Here is a 21130-nt window from a genome sequence, read left to right as displayed (position 1 = left end):
CACTCTGGCAACTTGGTGCTGCATTCCGAGCCCAGGACCCTAAGGGCCGCAGCGATACGGGGCGATCCCGGCCTGCACGTGCTCGTCAGCGCACCCGAGGACGCCGAACCATCGGAGGAGCAGCAGGAGACTCTGCGAATGCGCAACAAAGATTCGCTCATGGCCTTCTGCGAAATGAACGGAGTGCCTGGGGGGATACGAGGCCCCGAGACCTGGAAGGACCCCTCGCCGTGGTCAAAGAGACAGCCAGGATCGTTTTGCTCAAAGGTGGCCGAGCTGAAGTTCAGGTGGGAGTCGGGAACCGAAGCGCCGCTTGAAGCGCCAGCTCGAGGACCTTGCGAATGGCTTCCCCGTCTACGTTCGAGCCCTCCGAGATGGCAGAGGAGCCCAGACGGTCGACTCGTGCTCAAGCGAGACAGGTTTTGGCATTCGGTGGACACAAAGGCGTCGCTCGTCGAGATGAGGCGCCGAGCTGCCTCCCTGACGCTCAATGCAGAGGCGGGAAATGCACAGGTGCAGACCGAGAGAGCTGAAAACGATGAAGACGAACGGGTAGAAGAGGAGGAGGATGAAGAAGAAGAAGAAGAAGACCAAGATCTAGAAGGGGTAGCTGTGGATGAAGGAGAAGAAGGAGACCCTGCGGTACCAACGCCCGCGCCCCTGAGAGTAAAGTGCGACTTTCGAGAGAGAGGCCTTTCGAGTATCCTCACGTTGAACTCTCGACTGGAAATCGAATTGGTTCCAGACGTCCCTGCCGTGGAGGGCCACGTTTTTTTCGCACCCGCTCCCAACCCGGCCTGGAAAAGGCATTTCGATCTGACGGAAAGAGGCAAGCTCGTACGCTATTACAGACCCTGTTCGTTTTCACCCCTGACGTATCACGTTCACACCGTTTTGACGTTCGGCTGCGGCCTCAGGCCAGTGTTTGAGCACGGATCGGCAGACCCGGCGGGGGATAAGATCTTGGACCTGGTCCTTTGCGCTCTGGCGCTGGGCAACGTGCTATCGACGGACGCGCCCCCGGGACTGTTCGGTGTCACGCTGGTGGTGCGCGGAGGCAGAGGGGAGATGCTGAAGCGCGCCCGAGAGCTCTCCCGTTGCGTGATCGTGACGAAGGCAGGGGCCTACGAGTTCGAAGAACTGCCCGAGAGATTGGACCGCGAGTTGGCCGCATCGCCGTCCTCGTCGAGCTACGGGGCGCGACCCGTCTACGGCGAACCCAGGCGGTTCCTCTCAGAGAGCGGAGCGGCCACGTTCGCTCAACTAACAACCCTCTGGCCTCAGGCGGGGCTCAGGTCAGACGTGAAGCACCCGTCGTGTTCGGGGGACCCGCGATGGATAGGACTCATGGTTTGTCTGGCCGAGTGGCAAGGTCACCGGCTCGTCGCGAACGCGCTGGTTCCGGGCGCCCTGGAAGCCCTGATGGCTCCAGAGATGAAGCGAGAGCCGTGACGGCTCGGAGGTCCGTGGCCGAGCTGTACGACAGAGCCTGTGCGGCGCGCCTGCTGGGCCACGCGGACGCAACGCTGCTAGAATTCGCGAGGACTTTCTCCGAGCCCCGCACGGCCGCCTCGACCCCAGCGGACCCGGGCGGAGAGCGAGTGAACGAGTTCACCCTGTGGCTCGCGGTGCGAGGCATAGAAGAAGGAGAAGCCATCGCCAGGCGGCCGGGCCAACCCCTCACGTTCTCCGAAGCCCTGGAGGTGTACGCGAGGCTGAGCAGGGAGTTCGGCACAATCTCGACCGAAGAGTCGTTGCTCGCGCTGGACTCTCTCAGGGACTTTTTCGCGTTGGTGCTGCGCTACCCAATGATTCCGAGGCTGGTCGCAGACACCAAGGAGTGCCCTGAGTGCTATTTCGAAACCGACATTACCCTGGACACTTGGGAAGAAACCAGGAGAATGTTTTCCTGCTGCCACTTCACGCTGAGGCACGAGGGCGCGGAGCCCCCCGTCGACCCGGACTCTGCCGCGTCGGCCGCGCTGGACTTGGGCAACAGCGAAGGCTTCGGGGAGGTGGCCGGGGCCAGGCCGAGCGGAGGCGCGTTTCCCGGGACGGAGCGGCCCGCGGAAGGTACGGGTGGTGGCCCGAGGTCCGTGAGGTTCCTCGAGCAGCTGGAGTCGATCAAGCGGCGGGACGAGATGGACAAACAGATAGCCCTAGGGAAAGAAGTGGTTCATCAGCTCCGATCGTACGTGCGCACGCTGGAGGAGCTGGAAGCCCCGAGGTACCTGAGCACCCATCCCGTGCGCTGGCTGCACCGCTTTTACGGTTCGCTGAACAGGAGCCGAGAAAGGGCCAGGCTCCTGGCGACGCGTTGCCCCGACCCGGCGAGGGAGGACTATCGCACGCGAGCGGGCCTCGAGGTGGAGCAGCTCAAGCTCTCTTTGGCCTCCGTTGCCTCAACGGGTACCAATGACAAACTGCTCTCATACGTGTGCATGGCCTCGCTGGACCCTGTCCGCAGATACACGGACAGGTACAACGGGACGGCCGAGAGGATCGTTCTGTTCAAGCACCTGGTGGCGTCGGGGCTGTCGGTGGAGACCTCGTGGAGCCTGGTGAGGAGCGTGTCTCGGGTAGCGAAGGTTCCGCTGATCGGAGCGACTTTGAGCGAGGGAGTGGACAGACAGCTAAAACACACGACAAGACCCACGTCCTATAACAGAAAGATCGCTTCTCTGGTCTGGCTGTTCGCTCACATCACATCGTACTGCACACTGCGCAAGCTTCCTCATGGATACGTGCTCATGGGAGACTCGCCCGAGGAACTGTCTCGGGACGGGATCTACGTGTTTGATGACGACCACGTTGGATTCAGGCTGTCTGCGAGAGGACAAAGAGGATCGGACTCGGCCCAACCCGTGGCCTCAGCCCACGTGCCCTTCGAGCGCATCGCGGAACTGCTTGCGATGCGAGATCGCGTTTGTGAGATTTTTCGCCGATAGGCTGGCGAGGGCCAACCCAGAAAGCTCGTACGACGCTTTGGTGCGATTCGGACACGCGCCGTTGACCGCCCTGGTCAACCTCCAGTGGAAGAGGGAGGCGCTGCAGAAGCTCAAATCGGATCGTGCTCTGCGATTCTTAGAGCTGCCTCTGGAGAGCGCGGCCCTACGGGAGCAGGACGCGTCCGGCCACGTGGAGACGAGAGAGGCGAAACGCGCGAGGCGCAAAGGGGTGGAATGGAAGAGACCTCTGTGCTCCAAGCGAAAGAAAGGGAGGAAACTGAAAGAGAAGAGATATGGGGATGTCTAAGGCCCTCCTGTGTCTTTGTGCTGCTGTGGAACGTGTGCGAGTTGCTGGTTCTATGTTTGTTGTTTTGTTTTGTTTTTTGTTTCGTTGTCTTTCGTTTCATCGTTTCTTTGTATCATTGGGGTGACATGGTTGGGAAAATAAAGCCGATACACCAAACCTGAATTTGAACAAGCGCTGTTTTGTTTTTTTTCCGTTCTTTTCTTAAGGGGGGATGAAGGGGTAGAAAAGATGGCAAGGCATGCAAACCAACACATCAGACACATTTTCGTTGGAGATTTTATTGAAGGTAGCGTAGGTACAACACAGCAGAGAAACAACAGCCACGAGGTACAATGTTCAGCGTGAGATGCGAAGACATCGGACGAAAGGTAGCATGTCGTCATCCCACGCGGATTTGTCTGGATCGCTGCGACGAGGGCGACTCGTCGCTCACGCGGATTCTCTTCTCCTCGACCCTGCCTCTGTGGACCTCGTAAAAGCCCGCCGGAGAGGGCATCCCCCTTTTGCCTCGGGAGCGGCATCGGAGCGCGTTTCCATTTTCTCCGAGCGAGGCTCGGACTGGCTCGCGGCCCTTACTGTGGCCGGGAGGCATTTCAGCTCGCTGCTCTGACCCGATAGAGAAACGTAGTCGTCCAAGGCGGCCCTCACGACCAGTGGCAGGAGTCTACCCGGGTCGGCGTCGGCGAGCGCTCTCTGAAACTGAGGCCGTTTCACGTGCAGGTGGACGTTGGTAGAGAGCATGGACCACTGGTTGTGCCTGGCGAGGGTCTTGTCGAAAAACATGAGCACCAGGGTCCTGTTGTCGAACATTTCGCTCAGCACGGCGAGTTTTAAGTAAGGGAAGAAGCAAAGAGAGGCCATGATCACCAGAGTGTAAAAGCCGTCTCTCCTCGAGTGCTTGTCGCTTTGCTTGTTCACCATTTTCTTCACGAAGCGCTTGATCCTAGCTTCGGGTGAGCAGAAAAGGGTGGACACGGCGGCTGCGCTTTTGAGAGCGGCGTCCCTCACCGTTCCCAGATCTCCTAGGTCCGCTCGGACCCGCTCGCCGACGGTCCGGAACTCGATACAGCCCGCGAGCCTGAACACTCGAGAGGTCCATCGGCAGCGCTGCGACGGGACTTGACCCTCTCCGCGCTCAACGGTCCGGTACTCGTCTGCAAATTCCCGCGTGAGGATGGTGGAGAAAAGTGCAATCATGGCCGGCAGGCAGGATTTCAGCACCCGCGCCGATACGCCGCACTGGTCTTCGACCCACGGACCTCCGCGAGGTCCGCCCGTCCGCGGGTCAACTTCCAATGCTCCGTAGCCCACCGTCGCCTCCGTCCCAGAGTACCAGGGCCCCCTGAAGTCAGGGTCCTCCCTGCGAAATGCGGCTAGCCCCACCACGGGGCAGGAAAATTCCCCCGACGCCGAGGCGTAAGAAACTCGGGCGGCCATAGCCCGCACGAGGGCGCAGTCGAATCCCGAGCACGAGTGCTTGCTGAGGTGCGCTGAGCATACGTAACAGCCCGGGATGTATCGGTCGTCAAAAGCGCATTCCTCCTCCACGCAGTGGCTCACCCACTGCGGATCGTCTATTAATTCTGAAGGCCAGCGGTCCATCGGCGCTTCCCTTAGCGTCTCTCGATTCTCCTCCTCTCCCTTCGTATTTCCCTTAGCGTCTCTCGATTCTCCTCCTCTCCCTTCGTATTTCCTTTCTCTGTGTTCTTCTCCTTTCCCTTTTCTTTGTTCCTTATCAATTTTTATTGCCTCTCTTCACAGGCGAGCAGGGGACAGAGCGCCGACCTCATCCTGGTGGACGAAGTAGGCTTCGTGAATTCCAAGGTGCTTCTGGCCGTCCTGCCCAACATCGCGTTCAGAGGACGGAAACAGGTTCACATCACCAGCCACGTCAACAACACGCCTTGGCTGAACAAGGTCGCGGACATCCGCGACGACCGGGGAGGCCCTGCTTACCACGTGGTGTCTCAGAGTTTCAAATGCGCATACCACGAAAGGGATCCGGGGCTCACCTGCTGCTGCCTCGGCGTCTACTGCCCGCAACACATTTCGGTGGACGGGCAGCTCAAGGAGCTCATGAACATGGTCTCACCCAAGGGTTTCGAGAGCGAGGTCACAGGCAGCAGCAGCACTTCGTCCGAAGACATCAAGACCGACACCACAGTCCCGTTCGAGGCTTCCGTCATCAACAGGTTCCTGTCCAACAACTGTTGGGCCCTGGAAGATGTGGCCCGATCGATCGTGACCAGGGCTTACTTGTGTCTGGACCCAACCTTCGGGGGAGGTTCCAGGTCCTGCGCCGGAGTTTGTTGCGCCGTGGAGATCGCTGGAGGCAAGCTAGTGGTAGGTCTCCCGCCCACGATCGGCGCCTCCCTCCTCTGTCCCCCCTAAACCGGACACCAGAAGATCTCTAAAAACGTACCCGTAATCGGGAGCCGGCCCGGGAAGAGCTCGCTCCTCGGGCCCGGGCTTCACGTCCATCAGGGTGCAGATGTACGCGCTTACGCGGTTCTCGTCCTGCACGCTGAGGGAGGTCTCCGCATCTGGCACGGAGCACGAGATGAGCTCCAGGGCCTGTTCCCAGACCCCGCACTTGCAACTCCCCGCGCTATGCCCCGACAGCTCCATCAGCCAGCCCGTAATGGCGAGCGCCACCACCGTGTGCAGAGAGGCCACGTTCCGGGAGCTGGCCTTTACCAGGGCCAGGTACTTAAGGGGCCCGCCGCGCACAGACTCTGCAGAGGCGAAGGCAGAGAGAACCATCTCCTCATGCCCACGCCACTCATGCTGGCTCATGCAATCGTGCACAAAACGTCTCGGCACGCTGTTTCCGAGGGCAAGGGTCACTGCCTCCGAAAGCTCCACAGGGACGCGCGGGGCCGAAGCCAGAGCTTCTCGCCCCGAGTGCTCGTTCCTCGAACTCAGCACGTAATGAGAGACGAGCGAGTCTGTCACCAGTATTCTCGCGGGCGAGAACGACACCACCTGACTGTACGCCGTCCTCAGTTGCCCGATGTCCATCTCGACGAACAGGTCCATGTTGCGGCGGAACGAAGCGAGGGCTACCATGAACTCGTACCGGGAGAGCAGCAGCTCCCACGGCATGCGCATGAGGCTCAAGAGTTGTCTTCGAGCCCTGCGGCACGCGGGACAGAAAGACATGTTGACAAAGCGTAACCTTCGTCTTACTCGAAGGGTGATATTGCAACAAGTGATGATGATGATGATAATGATGACGATGATGATGATGATTAAGAAGCGGAATGTGATCGTGTTGAGCAGCCAGCGGTTTCCTATGTGCAATTCGTTTTTCGCCACAAAGTACCTAAACCTGCTTTCTCCCCCGTCTCTTTGCAGATCATGTCACTGGACGAGCTGGAGATACGTGACCTAGATCAAGTCACCAGGGTGTACGCGGCCCTTTTGAGCGCTCACGTCAGGCTGCTCAAAGTCCTTTTGCCCTCAGCGCACTGGAAAGAGGTGCCGGTGGTTGTGGTGTTTGAGCAAAACACCTACGTGAACGCGCTGGCCGACCTGAAGGAGCTGCTCGAACACGCTCTGGCACGCGCTGGCTTCAGGGTTCTCTTTTACAGCAAGTGGTCCCAGGTCAACTCCAGGTACATGCTGGGGAAACACGTCAGTGCCAAGACCAAACTGGCCATGGTGCTCAGCACCGTGTCCGCCATAGAGAGGGACGATCTGGGCTACTGCGAGTGCGTCATGTCCCTCGGCTGGGCCGTGCTGGCCGAGGCTGTGGGGAAGGGCAGAGCCGTGGAAGCCACCCTGGGCGTCTCTCGGGGCGCCGGCTCCAGCACGAGAACCGGCTCCTCCATGGCCGTGCACATGTACAGGAGGTCGAGGAGCGGTATCAATTTGGCCACGGACGCGACCGCTCGAGCTCTGGAGATCCGAGACACCATCTCCCTACCCGACAGCAGGTTGGCCGACAGGTTGCACGCAGAGCACGGGAAGCGGCTCTTGGGCAAACTGAGGGAGGAAATGGCTGCCGTCTCGATCAAGGAGTCAGCCAAGGGCGGCGGGGGGACCGTGGTCACCGGAGGCAAAAAGTCCAAGGGGGGCGAATACACCAGGGACGACGTGCTCTCCGCGTTTCTGCTCCTTTGCCACACAAGAGACGAGATTCACGGGGGAGAGAGCTCCGTGAGAATATGCGGAGAGGTTCATTGTACGTGAAATGCAGCTGTGTTTTGTTTTGTTTCACCTCAATAAAATGAAAAGGGAAAAGGCTCAAACGCTTGCTGTTGCCGGTGGTCACGTTTCTTTATTTCATTTTATGTCCCCCATTTCAAACTCCCGGCGTTAGGGTTTCGAACCCATGCTCCCCCTAAACCTTTCACTGCACGAGCGTCGGGAGCTCTCGACAAACCCAAGCACACTGGTTATCAGATAGCAGAACCTTTATTGAGTCTCATAAGATAAAGATGGTAGCGAAAATGTGAACAGACACACACACAGCAAGCAGAACTTCAATCGTCGTCTTCAAACACGACGCCTTTAGGCTCAGAGAAGAGGGGGAAGGAACCCGGATCGAACCAGTATCCTTCTTCGTCGATGGCCAGGCCCAGTCCTCGCATGTGGTCTACAACGTCTGGGTGGTGCCACCGGAGTGCTGGGTCGTAGCGATCATAATTTTCTATGCTGCTGTCTTCCTCATCGTCATCGGAGGAGCTGTAGATCTCGCTTCCCGATGAATCGGACGGGGGCTCGAAATCGATCCGCGGCTCTGCGATCCCAGGGTTCGACGAGAGCTGGAGGTAAAGGACGCTGTCCGGTTCGGCCTCGGTCTCCTCAAGGCCCGAATCGCCGTCATACTCCGAGCGGGCCATCTCTCTGGGCGAGAATACGGGAACAACACCGTCTCCTTCGGGACTGCGGGCCGTGGTGAACGATTCAGTGTCCGTTGTGACCGTGAAGGACGATGCCCTGGTGCGCGTCACATCCGAGGAGTACAAGTCTTGTTCTGGAGTGGTTGACATTGCTGCAGTGGCGGATGGGCTTGTTGTATCAGACTGCTTTCGTGTGAGTGTACGCTCCAGAAACAGACAAGTAGACAAGACCGAGGCTTCGTCTCTTCGCTCTTATGCTGCTTATGGGCTCAAGTAGACGGGAAAGGCTCGTCCGACCTCGTTCATCTCCACGGAACATAGACCGGAGCTCTGAGGTGTAAAGTGGTTCCGATGAAAATGGGTAGAAAATGAAATAAAATTTAAAAAAAATTTATTACACACACTCTAAATTTCTAAATTCAGCCCCATTGCCTTGCGCTTGTACGGGTGCTTGCTGCAACGCTCAGGACTTGTTATCTTGGCAGCCCCACGAGTATCCATCCTCTTCGCTGTCGTACTCCGATGGACCTTTCGAATCCGTGACTTCCTCGTCACCACAATAGATCGAACGGATTCCCCTGGCGAAGAGGCGCTCCACGGGTTTCAGGTCTCGACGGACTGGAGGGGGGAAGCCAGGCCAGCGTCTTTCGGATGGGTCGAGGTCCCAGTTAGCCAGACTCGGGCTGACGGGGCGAGCGGCATGGCGGTGCTGGACTTTCACACGATCCGTTGCCCCGAGCCTGAGGTTGCCAAAGCTTTCCCGCAAGCGGTCTCGCTCATCGCCACTCTCGTCGTCCTCGGTCGATCGGTCGCCATCCTCGCATCTCCGCCCCGAGTTCAACCACCCCCCGGCCCTTCGATAGTCCCCGACGTCCGGGATCGTCTCTCCCTGGGGCCGGCTGTCTTTCTCGCGCTCCAAGAGCTTGCGTATCACTTCGTAGTCGTGCCGCGACGCCTCGTTCTCATCCTCGTTGTCCTCCTTCCCCACCACCTCGTCCTCCCGTTCGTCCTGTTCGGAAATCGTGTCCTTCACGCACAGCTTTATCACGTCTTCCGCCGACTCCCCCAATATTCTGGACTCGGATTTCGAGTAGGCGTACCACCCGGCCCCGTCCGGGCGCTTGCGCACCTGGTACTGGACCGTGCAATCTCTGCCTCGCACCCACACGTCGCACGCAGCTTGCTTGAAGACCACGCGGTAGCTGCCAAAGCGGGTGCTGAGCATGGACCTAATCGTTTCTTCCTTGTCTTCGAACTTGGGAGGGTCCATGTCTTCGGTGGAGCGAGAGCTGATCACGGCGGCCTTCGCGGGTCAGCGTCCAGGGTTAATGAGCGGCGGTTTCTGCGCCCAAAAGACCTGCCATGCTCAACAGTCGGAGAGAAAGAAAGCGCAGGCGAACGCCAATCTCGCGAACCGACTGTCGCGCAGCCTGACGGAGAGGCTCAGCTCCGAAAACTCTTCTCGAACCAGCCACCTCGCCCCGAGGAGATCCACTCTGCGCCAGAGCTCATCCAAAGCCGGGTCCCCCTCCACCAGGGCGAAATACGTGGCGTAGAGAGGTGCGAGGATCGAGAGCAACTCCTGACCAGAACGTATCTCTCGAGCGGAGACGTCGCATTCCTCGACGGGGGCCTTACGATTCTGGGGAGGTGCGGAAGCGAGGCCGCCTCTTTGCTTCTCCACGGGCAAAGGGTACCTGGCGTACAGGTTGTAGAAGCGGCCTCGGCTCAGGCGGCACGCGTCCCCGCAAAGCCCGATCAAGGCTGAGTGCGCAGCGCTCGAGTCCTCGGTGAGCCGGGAGCACAGCTCGGGCTGCACTTCCCAGAGAGCCAGGGCGTCCGTGAGATTGCGGTGCCTCAGCAGAGACAACTTGGCGTCTTCGAAAGGCGAGTCGACGACGACCAACCTTCCGTCGGTGGTGAGCCAGAAAGATTTCATCCCGAAGACGTCCGAGAGCCTTCCCTCGCAGCAGAATTCGGGATCGCCGTCTCCCGACATCATTACGCGGTTGAAGCGAACTCTTTCGAGATCTGTTAAAACTCCCGGCAGGCACGCGTCTCTCGGTCGCGCCGCATCGCTGACGGGAATCCCGGAGAAGAGCCAGCAGTACCTGAAGTGGATTTTGAGCGGCAGCACGAACTCGCTCACGGCGGCCTTGCAGGGACGTCTTTCTGCGTCGCGGGTTCGGCGAGCCCAGGCACTGTGCGCGATGAGCTCCGCCGGACACAGCGCCTCACCCGCTGCCCTCTCCTCGAGCAGCGAGCTCACGCGTGGACCTAGGCCATTGCGCCTCGCGCGCCCTGGCCTGTCGAGAGCTCCGTGGAGAACTTTGTCACCAGACCCTGATGACATCCTTTGGTTGCGAAGAGAAATCGTGCGCGATCCCGTGCCTGGCTCCAGGCCGCCGGTGCCTTTGGCTGTGGCTGTGGACTGCGTACGGCTCAGGCTCTACAAGGATCAGGTCGAGGAGGAGAGCAGGCGCTCCGAACGGGAGAGGGTCTCGGAATACAATCGGCTGATGACAGACCGAGTGGCGCAAGCCGTCTTGATTCGCGAGCTGGGTTTGGAAGGCGCGAAGGCGAGGGTGCGCGAGATACGGGCCTCTGGAAATCTAGAAGGGGACGCCTCCGATCGCCTCATGTATCGATTTCGGCGCATGGTAGAACGGGTGTTTGAATATTTCCAAACGAACGGCATGCGCATGGAGCCCTTTCAGATGGAGCTCTTGAGAGGAGTCGTGCTGGGCGTCACCGAGGCACAGTTCGGAGACGAGCTCTTCAGGCACAAGCACGCCCTGCTGAGCACGCTGAACCTCGCGCCTCTGGGTTCCGAGAGCTACGATTACCAGGACCCGGCGCGCAGCCACCTGCACGAAGTGGAAAAGGAGTTTGCTCGATACGCCAACCCGTACACCCTGTGCCTCGCCCCGAGGCAGTGCGGCAAGAGCCTGGCGATGAGGCTGATACTGGCGGCGGTGCTCTTGCACTTGGACATCAACGTCATGGTGCAGGCTCAGAACAAACACATGTGCACCACACTGAGGCTAGGGGTGGAAGCCGCCATGGAGGAACTCCAGAGACTCCCATCCTTCCTTCAGACCGAGAGGACCGTGAGCGTTCACGGAAGCCCCGAGAACCGGGTGTACAGATTCGATCCCGGGTACAAGGGCTCGTCCTTCGCTCACTTTCTGTCCAGCAGCAACGACGTGAGTGGGCACTCTTTTACTAGTCCTCCTCGTCCGTCCCTATCTATCTCATTCTCTGTCACCTCGCTCCTACTTCTTGCTGTCTTTGCTTTTTTCTTTCTCTCTCTCTCCTTTCATTTTATTTCGTAACACCAACTTCAGACATCTGTGCCAGGTAAGTGACTCTTTATAAGGCTCCAGGATTCTGTTTCACAAACATTTTGCAGCCAGGCTCGCATCAGGTGTCAAACTAGTCCAGGGGATGGAGCGACGACAGGGAGACGAACCTACGGTCTACAGCAACATCGTCCGCAGGGACGGCGTGTACGTGCCGATCGGCCTAGACCCGTACTTTGACGTCTCCATGTCGCGCAGGCTCGAGTGGTTGAACAGCACAAATGGAGGCCGAGACGTCCACCCGGACGACAATTCGTATTTTGCGCAAGAAATGGTACGGCTGGGAATGCCCAGAGAGAACGATGAAACGGGTATTTCGCAGGCCGCCCAAGGCCGTGCTCCCGCCGAGCCCACGGGGCACAGTCGATGTTTCTCCTGCGGCATGGACGTGGTCGTTGCGGCGCCAGGCGAGACCTATCTGAACCAGCACGCTTTCGTCTCGGGAGGCGCTTGCCCCGTCCTGACTTCAAACTACACACCTGAGCGCATCGCCATTGAGTTGGGCCAAGCCAGGTTCACTAGAGGCCTAATCGCTCACCCTCAGGCTGTGTGGGTGCCGGCCGGGACGGACATTTCTCTGAAAGTTCATCTCACCCACGGGTTATACGTAACGTTGTCCGAGAAACTGTGGTGCTACATGTGCGGCCGCTGCCCAGGGGAGCACGGGCCTCGCTGTTATCACAAAATAAGAGTGCTGGCGGGCGCTCTACAAGACACCCTCCTAAATTCGGTTCTGTGACGGGTCACCGAGCTTCGGAGGCGAGTTCTCTAGGCGCGAGCGAGCCTCACCCTGCGCCTCGTCCCCGTCGGGCCCGAGAATCTGAGACGAATTTCACTTTGTGGATTGTTACCGAAAGAGAAGGAAAAAAAAAAAGTAGGAAAAGAATATCAGCAACATCGCACCCTCTTGCAGAACGTCAGTCACACGATGAAGCGTGCGAAAAGAAGGGTGAACACGGCAGAGCAGCAGCAGCAGCAGCAGCGCTCTGGTCCTCTGGGAGGAACTCAGAGGCCCTCGCCTGACCGCGTGTACAAACCCGTCTGCTACCTGACAAGAGGATCTGAGGAGAATGAGTGGAACGTGTGGAACGCGTCGTCCGAAGCTGTGAACCTGCGCCCCGGAGACAAATGCTCGGCGAGGATATTGGATCGAAACTTTGAGAGCTGCGCGAGCATTGTCGTGCAAGCACTCGTAGACCTCGTCCTGCTCGGGTGCTCTGGCAGAGCCTGCGCCCTCGATCGAGATGTGCGCTTTCACACAGACGCACGCGGCGTCCTTCAGTGCGCGGCGCGCCAGGACGAGCTCACGAGACTGTGCCTGTCCAAAGGAGTGGACTGTTCTCTCTTCCTGAATTGCTACGCGCAGAAGCCCGAGGACGAGAAGGGCGAGGACTCAAGGCTCGGAGCCCGGCTTCAGGTCTTGTTTGCGCGCTCCGTGAAGGAGATGCTCCGCAGGCAGTACGACGTGACGCACCATTACCCCCTGTTCCGTCGAGCTTTGAGCCTGCACTACACGTCCGAGGTCCGGTCCGGGCCGCCCGAGGTGGAGGACATGGTGGCGCCAGGGGGGCTGCTCGACCGTAGTGCGGAGGAGCACGTCACTCTGCACGGTGTACCACTGGTGGGTTCGGACCGCTTTTCGTTTTCTCGATGGAGGTACTACGAAGAAGACGAGGACCCTGCGGAGGACCACCGAAAGGGCGAGGCTCGGGACGGCTCTGTCGACGAGACAGAAGGTGACAAACTCGACGTCGAAGAGCCCGGGAGCGCAGAGGCTGAGGGGGAGACCCCTATTAGCGGAGGAAACGGGAGCTCCCGCGAAGAGGAGGTCGGCGGCAATGATGGCGAGGACCTCGCGAGCGGCGAGGACGAAGACGTGGCCGCAGTCGATCCGGGAATCGCTCACGGGGTCGGGGAGATCTATGCCGCCTTCAACAATCTGTCCGGAACGCTGACGGACGGCCCGAAGGGCTTTCCTTACGCGTTCACTGTGTTCACGGGCGCGGAGCTACGCTTCAACGACCTGGTCGACTACTGCCTGAAACGAGCCTCGGGACCCCTAGGTCCCTTGCCCGCGCGCTGTCACTGGGGATCGATAAACCCTGTGCTCCTCATGGAGGACCCGGTTGATCGCGACACGGGGAAGGTTTCGCGCAGGTACACCGTAACCTCCAGAGGCCACCTAAGCACCCTGATCGCAAGATCATCCTCCTCGTCGCCTTGCGACCGACCGCCTCCTTGTTACAACGAGGTCTTCCTGCCGGGCAGACCCGTCAGCAGGCTGAACTTGGACCTGGACCTCAAGTGCTGCCGGGGATGCAGCGAGAAGTTTTCGAACAGGACCGACCGAGCCACCAAGGCTCGCCTGTGTCAGAACGTAGTCTCGAGCCTCGTCCTCGTCGCCGCTGAATCTGTGCTCGGGCTGGCCGGAGTGAAGCGCGCGGAGGTCGAGGGAAACCCCGAGCTTTCGGGGGAACTGTGCCGATCGCTGGGCAAGTTCGCAGCGTACCAGAGGGTGTCCACGGCCAAGGCTAAGCTCAGCATGAGGATCCTGTGGTACCTGCCCGTCGAACTGTGCAGCTTCGATGGGATCGAAGTTTACGGGCGGCTGCTGAGAGAGATGGAGAGAAGGTCCCTGCGCTACTCTGTGCTCTCATACCCGGACGACCAGTCTCAGTGCGGGCTGTGCGATCTCAGAAGAGCGGTCGGTGAGCGGAGGGTGTCCGGGTCGGGATGGCTGAGGACCGAGGACCCGAACGCCGGCTCGCGCAGGCGCTCGGCGATCGACAAAGCTCCGTATTCTTGCAGAAAGTGCGTGAGACTTCCAAACTGCAGCAAGGACGGCTTCGCTTTCGAGTACGTGGACACCTTCAACGCTCGAGAAGACTTAGAGGATCCTCGCTTCGAGGACCCCTGCGCTCTCTCCGTGGGCCTCTCCTCTAACCCCATCGCTCCCGACGTGACGTCGCTCGGCGCACGCTTCGAGTGCGCAGTCGGGGCGGAGAGAATCTGGCCTGGTCCCGAAATGGAGCGACCAGGGGCCCCGGATCGAGCGGTGGCAGAAAGCGAGGCTCGGAGACTGTCAGATCAGTGGGGCGTGCCGGTGACGCTGAGGACGACCGGATCGGGGCTGGTGTACGTGCAAGCCGACGAAAAGTCTGAGACCTACCCGTGCCCCATTCACGGAAGGGTACATTCCAGGACCAAGCTTTGTGCCCTGGTCTTTGACTCACACACCAAAGCCAAATGTTTTGTGGCTTGAGGAAGGAAGACGGGTCAGACCTGCTTGTAACTGATGCTCTTAAGGGACTTACTGGGGGAAACTGGGGTTGTTTGACATCCGCTGCTTTTTTTTCCGTTTTTTTTTTTTTTCTTTTCTGTTCTGTTTCTCTGCTTTGAAAATCAGTGTCTTACAAATGGATCAATACATATGTGTGAAATAATAAAGTTTGCACCAAACCCCATTTGAGTCTTATATGTGTTGCTTTTTTTTTTTTTTTGCTTGTTTTTCGAGTGTCAACATTTTATTTCGCCTAGGTTTGCACTTTGGATGCAAATGCATTGACCCTGTGAACAAAAAATAAAAAAAAATAAAAACAGACGAGGTTAGACAAGAATCACAGAGGGTGCTGTTTTCTAGTCAGAGCTTTATTTGGAACGCTCAGCAGAAACTGAAGCAGCAAGCAAAAGAGTGTATGTGTACAATCGCCCAGACATCTCAAGACAGGAGACACAGAGCCTGTTGGTTTTTAGTTGGAGCTTTTGAAATGACCCACGATCGCACGGTCAGTATGGGCCCCCAAGATACACCATGTCAGCATATCTCATCCACTCATTCACATCACACATTCTTCTGGCGCTTCACCGGTCTCAAGACGGGCTCGGCAGTCGACGGGCTCAGTCCCTGTCGTACGCGCCACTCGGCCCGGCTGACGTGTGTGAATATCGCGTCCGCCAGTCGGGCGGGATAGGCGTGAAGCTCGTCCAGGGAGTGCCCCTCGCCCTTAGCGCCCCTGTCGTAGGGTCCCCGCTGAGCCGCTTCCGCGTGCTTGCGCTCTCTGAAACCCGAGCAGTTCTTTTTGCACAGCGAGGCCTCGAAGGGGCTGTTGGTCATCAGCCTCGTCCTCTTTCGGTACTTGGTGCCGTACATGCAGTAGTCCAGCCTGACGATGCGACTGTCTCTGCAGCCCGAGGTGAAGCTTTTGCGCTTGACCCAAGTCAGGTACTTGTAGCTCTTGGCGCCCCTTTTCGCGTCCATGTACTCGACAAAGGAGCTGAGAAAGTGCTTGCCGGGGTCCTCGTACAGCCGGTGAGAAACCCACCGCCTCCATAGCATGCTGGAATCCGGGTTCTCGACAAAGTACAGCATGCGAGGGTTTTGTCCATGAAAGTGTTCTATGATTTCCAGCGTCTTGGTCACCAGCGAGTCAGCAAGTCTCAGGTCCCTGGGCGTGCAGGCTCTGGTCCGGGCCAAGCTGTAGTTTTCGCACGGAGGCCCAGCGAAAACGACGTCGGGCGCGGGCCCCCGCCAGTCCCTGCTCGGGTCCCACTGCCTTACGTCCGTCACTATATCAGCCCCGTGTCTCCCGTCCATGTCGAGCCTACGCACCGTCCACCCGGCGGCAACGAAAGGCCTGCATATGCTGCCGGTCCCGTCGAACAAACTCAGGAGCGTCTTGGGTTTCGACACACAGCGTCGCGACGACGGAAATCCCTGGTCCAGCGCCATGGCTCCGCGAGCCTGCGAGCTCGTTAGGTGAATTAACTTATCCCCCGTTAGTCGAGAGGAACTCCGACCTCGGCGACGGAAAGCGAACAATTGAAAACTAAAAAAAAATAAAATAAAAACAACAGGGGGCCATGTAAAGCGAACCATTGAAAACTAAAAAAAAAAAAAAAAACAACAGGGGGCCATGTTTCCCAGTTGGCAAGTGCGGCTGCTCTTAGCGGTGGCCCTCTTGGAGTGGCGTACCGTCGCGAACCCGCAGCAGCAGCAGAGCCCCGGCTGCAACTGCACGAAGGACCTCCTGCGGTACAGCTCCCCCGCGGGCCCCTGCTCGCCCGAGTGCGCCCTGATCGGCCTCAGGCACGCTTACCACGGACTCGGAGGCAACGACTGGACGCTCGAGGTGTCCGGCCGGCAGTTCGCCATCGGCGCAGCACAGGGTAGGACGCTGTGGGGGACGACAACGCGCAAGACCGAGCGCCTCTGCCAGGCCACAAGCGCCGTGTTTGACGGCGCCCCAGCCCCCAGGCGCGACTCGCCGAACGCGCCTCTGGACGTCAAGAGCTGTGACGTGATGCTGCTCGAGGTACCCGTGCTGCTGCACAACGACGCGGGACGACAAGGCGGTCCCTACCTCCGTCTCCCCGCACGACAAACGAGCGCAAGGAGACAGAAGCAGGTCGAGACCGGCCCGAGAGTGCCTGCCGGGGCCAACGAGACCCTGCGCGAGATGAGTCGTCAAGGATGGGGAGGCGCGATAGGAGTGAGGCTCGTTCGACCCGAGCCCAGGAGCAGAGACCTGAGAGTCGAGGAGACAGCCGCCGTGCTGGATTGGTTATTGGGCGGCTGCCCAGACCTGAAGTTCGCCGTGTTGGACGCGGACCCGCGTGAACCCGGGTTCGGGGCCTACTTCGGAGTCGTGCGCGACATGTACGGGTCACGCGTGGACGTCATGCCCTCAATGTCCGGGAAGACCATCGCGCGCCTCATGTCGGCGAAGAACGATAACGCGACGCGCTACGCTTGCACCAAAACTTACTCCGAGTGCTCTGAGATCGGGACGCTGTACGGGGAGGACGGGAGGATGCTGCACCGAAGGCACGGGAGACGGCCTCTGCTCGAGTGTGGGCGCACGGCGCCCCACGGGCGGAACTGCACCATGTGTCAAGAGCGAGGCACCGTGTACGCGTTGTGCCCCACGGGTCTGAGGCCCGCGGAGGTCGCAGAGAAAGGATCCCGGACCCCCGGGAAGCCGGCCCTGTGGCTCGAAACGAGTCGGGCCGAGGAGGCCGAAGCGGCCTTGCGGGAAGCCGGGGAGGTGGCGGCTCAGCATGGCGCCTTGCTGGACCTGGATTCCTGGATGGAAAAACTGGAGGGCCCCTGCAAGTGGACTGAACCCGGGCGCTGGCCCCCGGAGAAGCACAACTCGGTCGAGTCGATCGCTGGCGAAGCGCCGCTTGGCCTGACGGGGCCGTCCGTTTTCCTGGAGCTCAGCCGCAGGTCAAACAACCGAGCGGGGATCGCTGTGACGCTGCCGACGGCCCGCTACGAGCCGGACGAAAAATGCTCAGCAATGAGGATGCGCAACAGACACATGGGAAAAAAGAGCTCAACCGATCGTATGTATTCGGCGGGTGAGCTGCGGGACATCGTCTCGGACATGGCGAGGTGGGGGGTGAGCCGGTACTCCCTGGGATACCTGGACCACACGTTCGGGCGTCCGGAGGGAAGTTCGCTGTTTGCAGAGCTCAGCACAGCGATCGACTCCGCCACCCGACGCTCCGGCACCCTGCACTACAGGTACACGAGGAGCTCCTCGTTCGACGACGGGGGCTCGTCCCACGTCGAGGTCGACGGCCTATACAAGCTACAGAGCGGGATATTTTTTCAGCGAGCTGCAGAGAACGCTCCGCTGGCCAAAGGCTTCGTGACGATCCCGGGTGTTCCCGGCTTGAGACTGGGCCTATCCTCTCGCATGAACATCGGTGATCCTCTGAAGGGTGGCGGCGCCCAGCTGCTGCGAGAGCAGGCAGAGATCGCAGAGTCCGTGCCTGTCGGGGCGCAGGTTGTGAAACTGACCTCGGGAGGGAAACTCGTGGCGTTCGTCGAGGCGGACAGGATCTACGTTCACGAGGCCAAACGGCAGGGGCACGCCAGACTCCGGACGCAGGTCTCGAGAGCGCGGAGCATGGAGAGCCCGCTTTGCCATCGAAGACCGCAGGGCGACCACGGCGAGCTTGAATGCTGCTCCCGACGAGTACGCGAGGCTCGAACGAGAGTGAAATTGGAACTGTCCGTGCCCTCGGCAACAAAGCCAGTGACCAAGGCCCGTCTCCGAAAACTGATGGACTCTAAGCGGTGGTTACCTCCACCGGTTCTCACGAGGCGAGAGGAAGAGTGGCTGTCGGGCGATGGGGCTTCGGAAAGGACACGACCAGCCGTCTCCTGGCCCTGGAGGGCACGCGACCAGCTGAGTCTGCTACTCGAGTGCTTTGGCGAGCAAAGCGGTTCGTGCCTGGAACTGGCCGACTCTGCGGAAGGAGACTGGCCAGAGGGAGCGACGGGGTACCCCGTGGCGGCGCGGATCGCGGTCGACTACGGAGACGACATCCTGCTCAGGATCCTGTTACGAGCGGACCACGGAGCCGTGCGTGCCGCAGTTCCTTGCAATTTGCGGCCCTTCTCCTTCGGCTCAGAGGGGCCCGGGGACGGCCCGCAGAGCTTCCCAGGGTTTTTCACGAGGCCCGGAGAGCGGGTCCGCTCCGCGTCGAGGGACTACGCCCAGGAAGCCCGAGCTCTCGCCCTGCTGGCCTACGAGTCGCTCGCGCTGCGCCACTGCGGCGAGGCGAGCTCCCCTCTCTCCCAGCTCCTGGACTGCCTTCGACAAGCCAACCAAAGTCTGGCGAGCCTGGGCTCCGAAGCTTCGCTGCTCGAGAGGCGGGCTCGAAAGAACGACGCACTGGAAAGCGTCGTGTCCGAGCGTCGAGCCCTGGCAATGGAGCGCTCCTACGCGTTGTGCTTGACTGCGGTGGCTGTCTCCGTATTAATCAATGCCGCCGCGATGGGGGCCCTTTGCGCAGTCTGCTCTCGGTCTCGGACTCCCAGGTACAGGAAACTGAAATGAAACGACCGACAAGGGCTGCGTGCCTTCTCTCTACGGTCGCCCTGACTCTGTTTCGCGTGACTCCGGGTCCCGAGGCGACTCGCTCGGAGGAAAGCGGGCCCTCTGCGCCTCGAGATCCAAGGGTCATACTCAGACCCGGGAGGTGGAAGATACTGCGACCGGGAGACAGTCAGACGTTCCTCTCGTACCAGTTCTACCTCAATTCAAATCTGACTTTCTTCGTTCCCTCGGACTATCCGGAGTGCGCCAAAGTCTCTTGCCAAGGCCTGCCCGACGACGGCGAGCGGCTGGGCTGCGACGTCCTCTGCGGCTCTGGTAGCTGGCGGGACGCGGACGTCGCCTTGTCCACATCCGTCCGCAGCCAGTATCGGACAGCGAGGGAGCTGCAGGCGGCCTTCAAGGACCTCGAGGCTCTGGCCGACGCGCACCTGGGCTCGGACCTCGACTCGGGAAGTCAGCCGTCGGCGACGGTGGACGTGATGGGCTACCACAGGTCTTTGATAGAAGAGGCCCGGGCGGCCGCCAAGGCCACAGAGGAAAAATTTCAGAAAAAGCGCGAGGGAGACTACGAGAACGACGACGATTCTCAGCTGAGCGGTAGCGCCTTCGCTGCGAGGATGAACGCGTGGAGGAGCGGAGCCCTGCTGCTCTCGGCGCAGCTGAACGCCGTCACCTTTGCATTGGTCGGGGCTCGAGAGAGACTGGCGGTTTGCGCGCAGGGCCTGATGAGGGCCGACATGACGGGCTGCGCGCCCGGATCGCCCTCAGAGTTTCACACGGACGTTCCCACAGCCGCTCGTCCGATCCTCTCTCGTTCGACCCACGGTGGGCTGGCGCTGGACGTCGAGAGAAAAAAGTGGGAACCCGTGCTGCTGTCCCGCTGGTACATGGCCTTTGTGGACTCGTCCTCGGGAAATCGGACGTGCTGGCTGGACAGGGGCATGGTGAACGACTCGCGCTCCAGCTACAGGGAACCCAGATGCGACCGGAGAGGCCTGTGCGACTCGCTACGGGTCGACGGAGACACGCTATCCGCGTGCCAAGTGAAGCGTGGCAGCGACATAAGCCAAGATTGTCCATTGGTGTGCGGGTCTGCGTGTTTCGGGCCACTCTGCTACGACAGCCATTTCAACTCGTACACCCTGACGAAGGGGGTCGAGGCAGAGAGCTGGAGGGGTAGGTCGAGAGAGATACTGGTGGCAGGCGAACCCCAGACCCTCTCAGGAGCACACCTCGCGAGAGGTGAGGACGAAAGAGCGACTGTCCTCGAGATGCGAGCCCGAGCCAACGCAGCCCTCGATCTCCTCAACCGAGGGGTGTCCGTGACTCGAGCCGTCGAGACGCTGAACGCCACCTTCAAGGGTTACGCCAAGAGACTGGAGTCCAAGGCGGACGAGCGTTCACTAAGGCAGCGGCAGTGCGAGAAGGCGGCTGTCCGCGGAACCGCTGCAGCCTCGGTGGCTCTCTTTTTGTCGACCGTGACCTGCCCCGTGCTGGTATTGGTGATCGTGAAGATGAAGTGCTGATGGGATGCTTCCCCCCATCCCGGAACACCCCGAAGAGGAGGCTGTCGGCAGTGGGAGGCCGGCGCTTGAAGGCTCGAGCCCAGACGCCATAAGACCGTCGTCCAGAAGATCCGCGGCACACTCGTCCTCTCGACCAACGCGGTCAGCTTTACGAGAGACACACGCGCCCAGAAGCTCCTGGTCTTTCGGAAAGATGCTGTTTCTGACGGTGTTAGCCTACAGTGCCCTGGTCACGTTCTACCCATGCAGCGAGGCGAAAGAAGCGGACAAGGCTAAAGGCATCAGTGACA

General features: G+C 59.9%; 2 protein-coding genes across 2 annotated transcripts in view; one reads left to right on the top strand and one right to left on the bottom strand.

Moving 5' to 3' along the window:
* LOC144989155 (uncharacterized) overlaps positions 1 to 21130 on the bottom strand; it is a 209883-nt gene that overhangs the window by 36209 nt on the left and 152544 nt on the right. The window lies entirely within an intron of this gene.
* On the top strand, positions 5211 to 7508 carry LOC144989300 (uncharacterized). The gene is made up of 2 exons (XM_078941491.1): positions 5211 to 5598; positions 6613 to 7508. Exons 1-2 carry the CDS (start codon positions 5332 to 5334, stop codon positions 7447 to 7449), a joined length of 1104 nt encoding a protein of 367 aa, XP_078797617.1. The 5' UTR covers positions 5211 to 5331; the 3' UTR covers positions 7450 to 7508.

Source organism: Oryzias latipes, chromosome 2 (genome assembly GCF_053564925.1).
Source record: "Oryzias latipes strain Hd-rR chromosome 2, Olatipes_Hd-rR_3.1".
Classification (NCBI taxonomy): Eukaryota; Metazoa; Chordata; class Actinopteri; order Beloniformes; family Adrianichthyidae; genus Oryzias; species Oryzias latipes.
This window is presented reverse-complemented; position numbering and strand designations above follow the sequence as displayed.

What these genes read in the sequence shown, in the direction of transcription:
- LOC144989300 (XM_078941491.1), top strand. Translation starts at nt 5,332, where the DNA reads ATGAACATGGTCTCACCCAAGGGTTTCGAGAGCGAGGTCACAGGCAGC. An exon ending in TCGCTGGAGGCAAGCTAGTG is followed by an intron (nt 5,599 to 6,612) that starts GTAGGTCTCCCG and finishes GTCTCTTTGCAG; the next exon opens with ATCATGTCACTGGACGAGCT.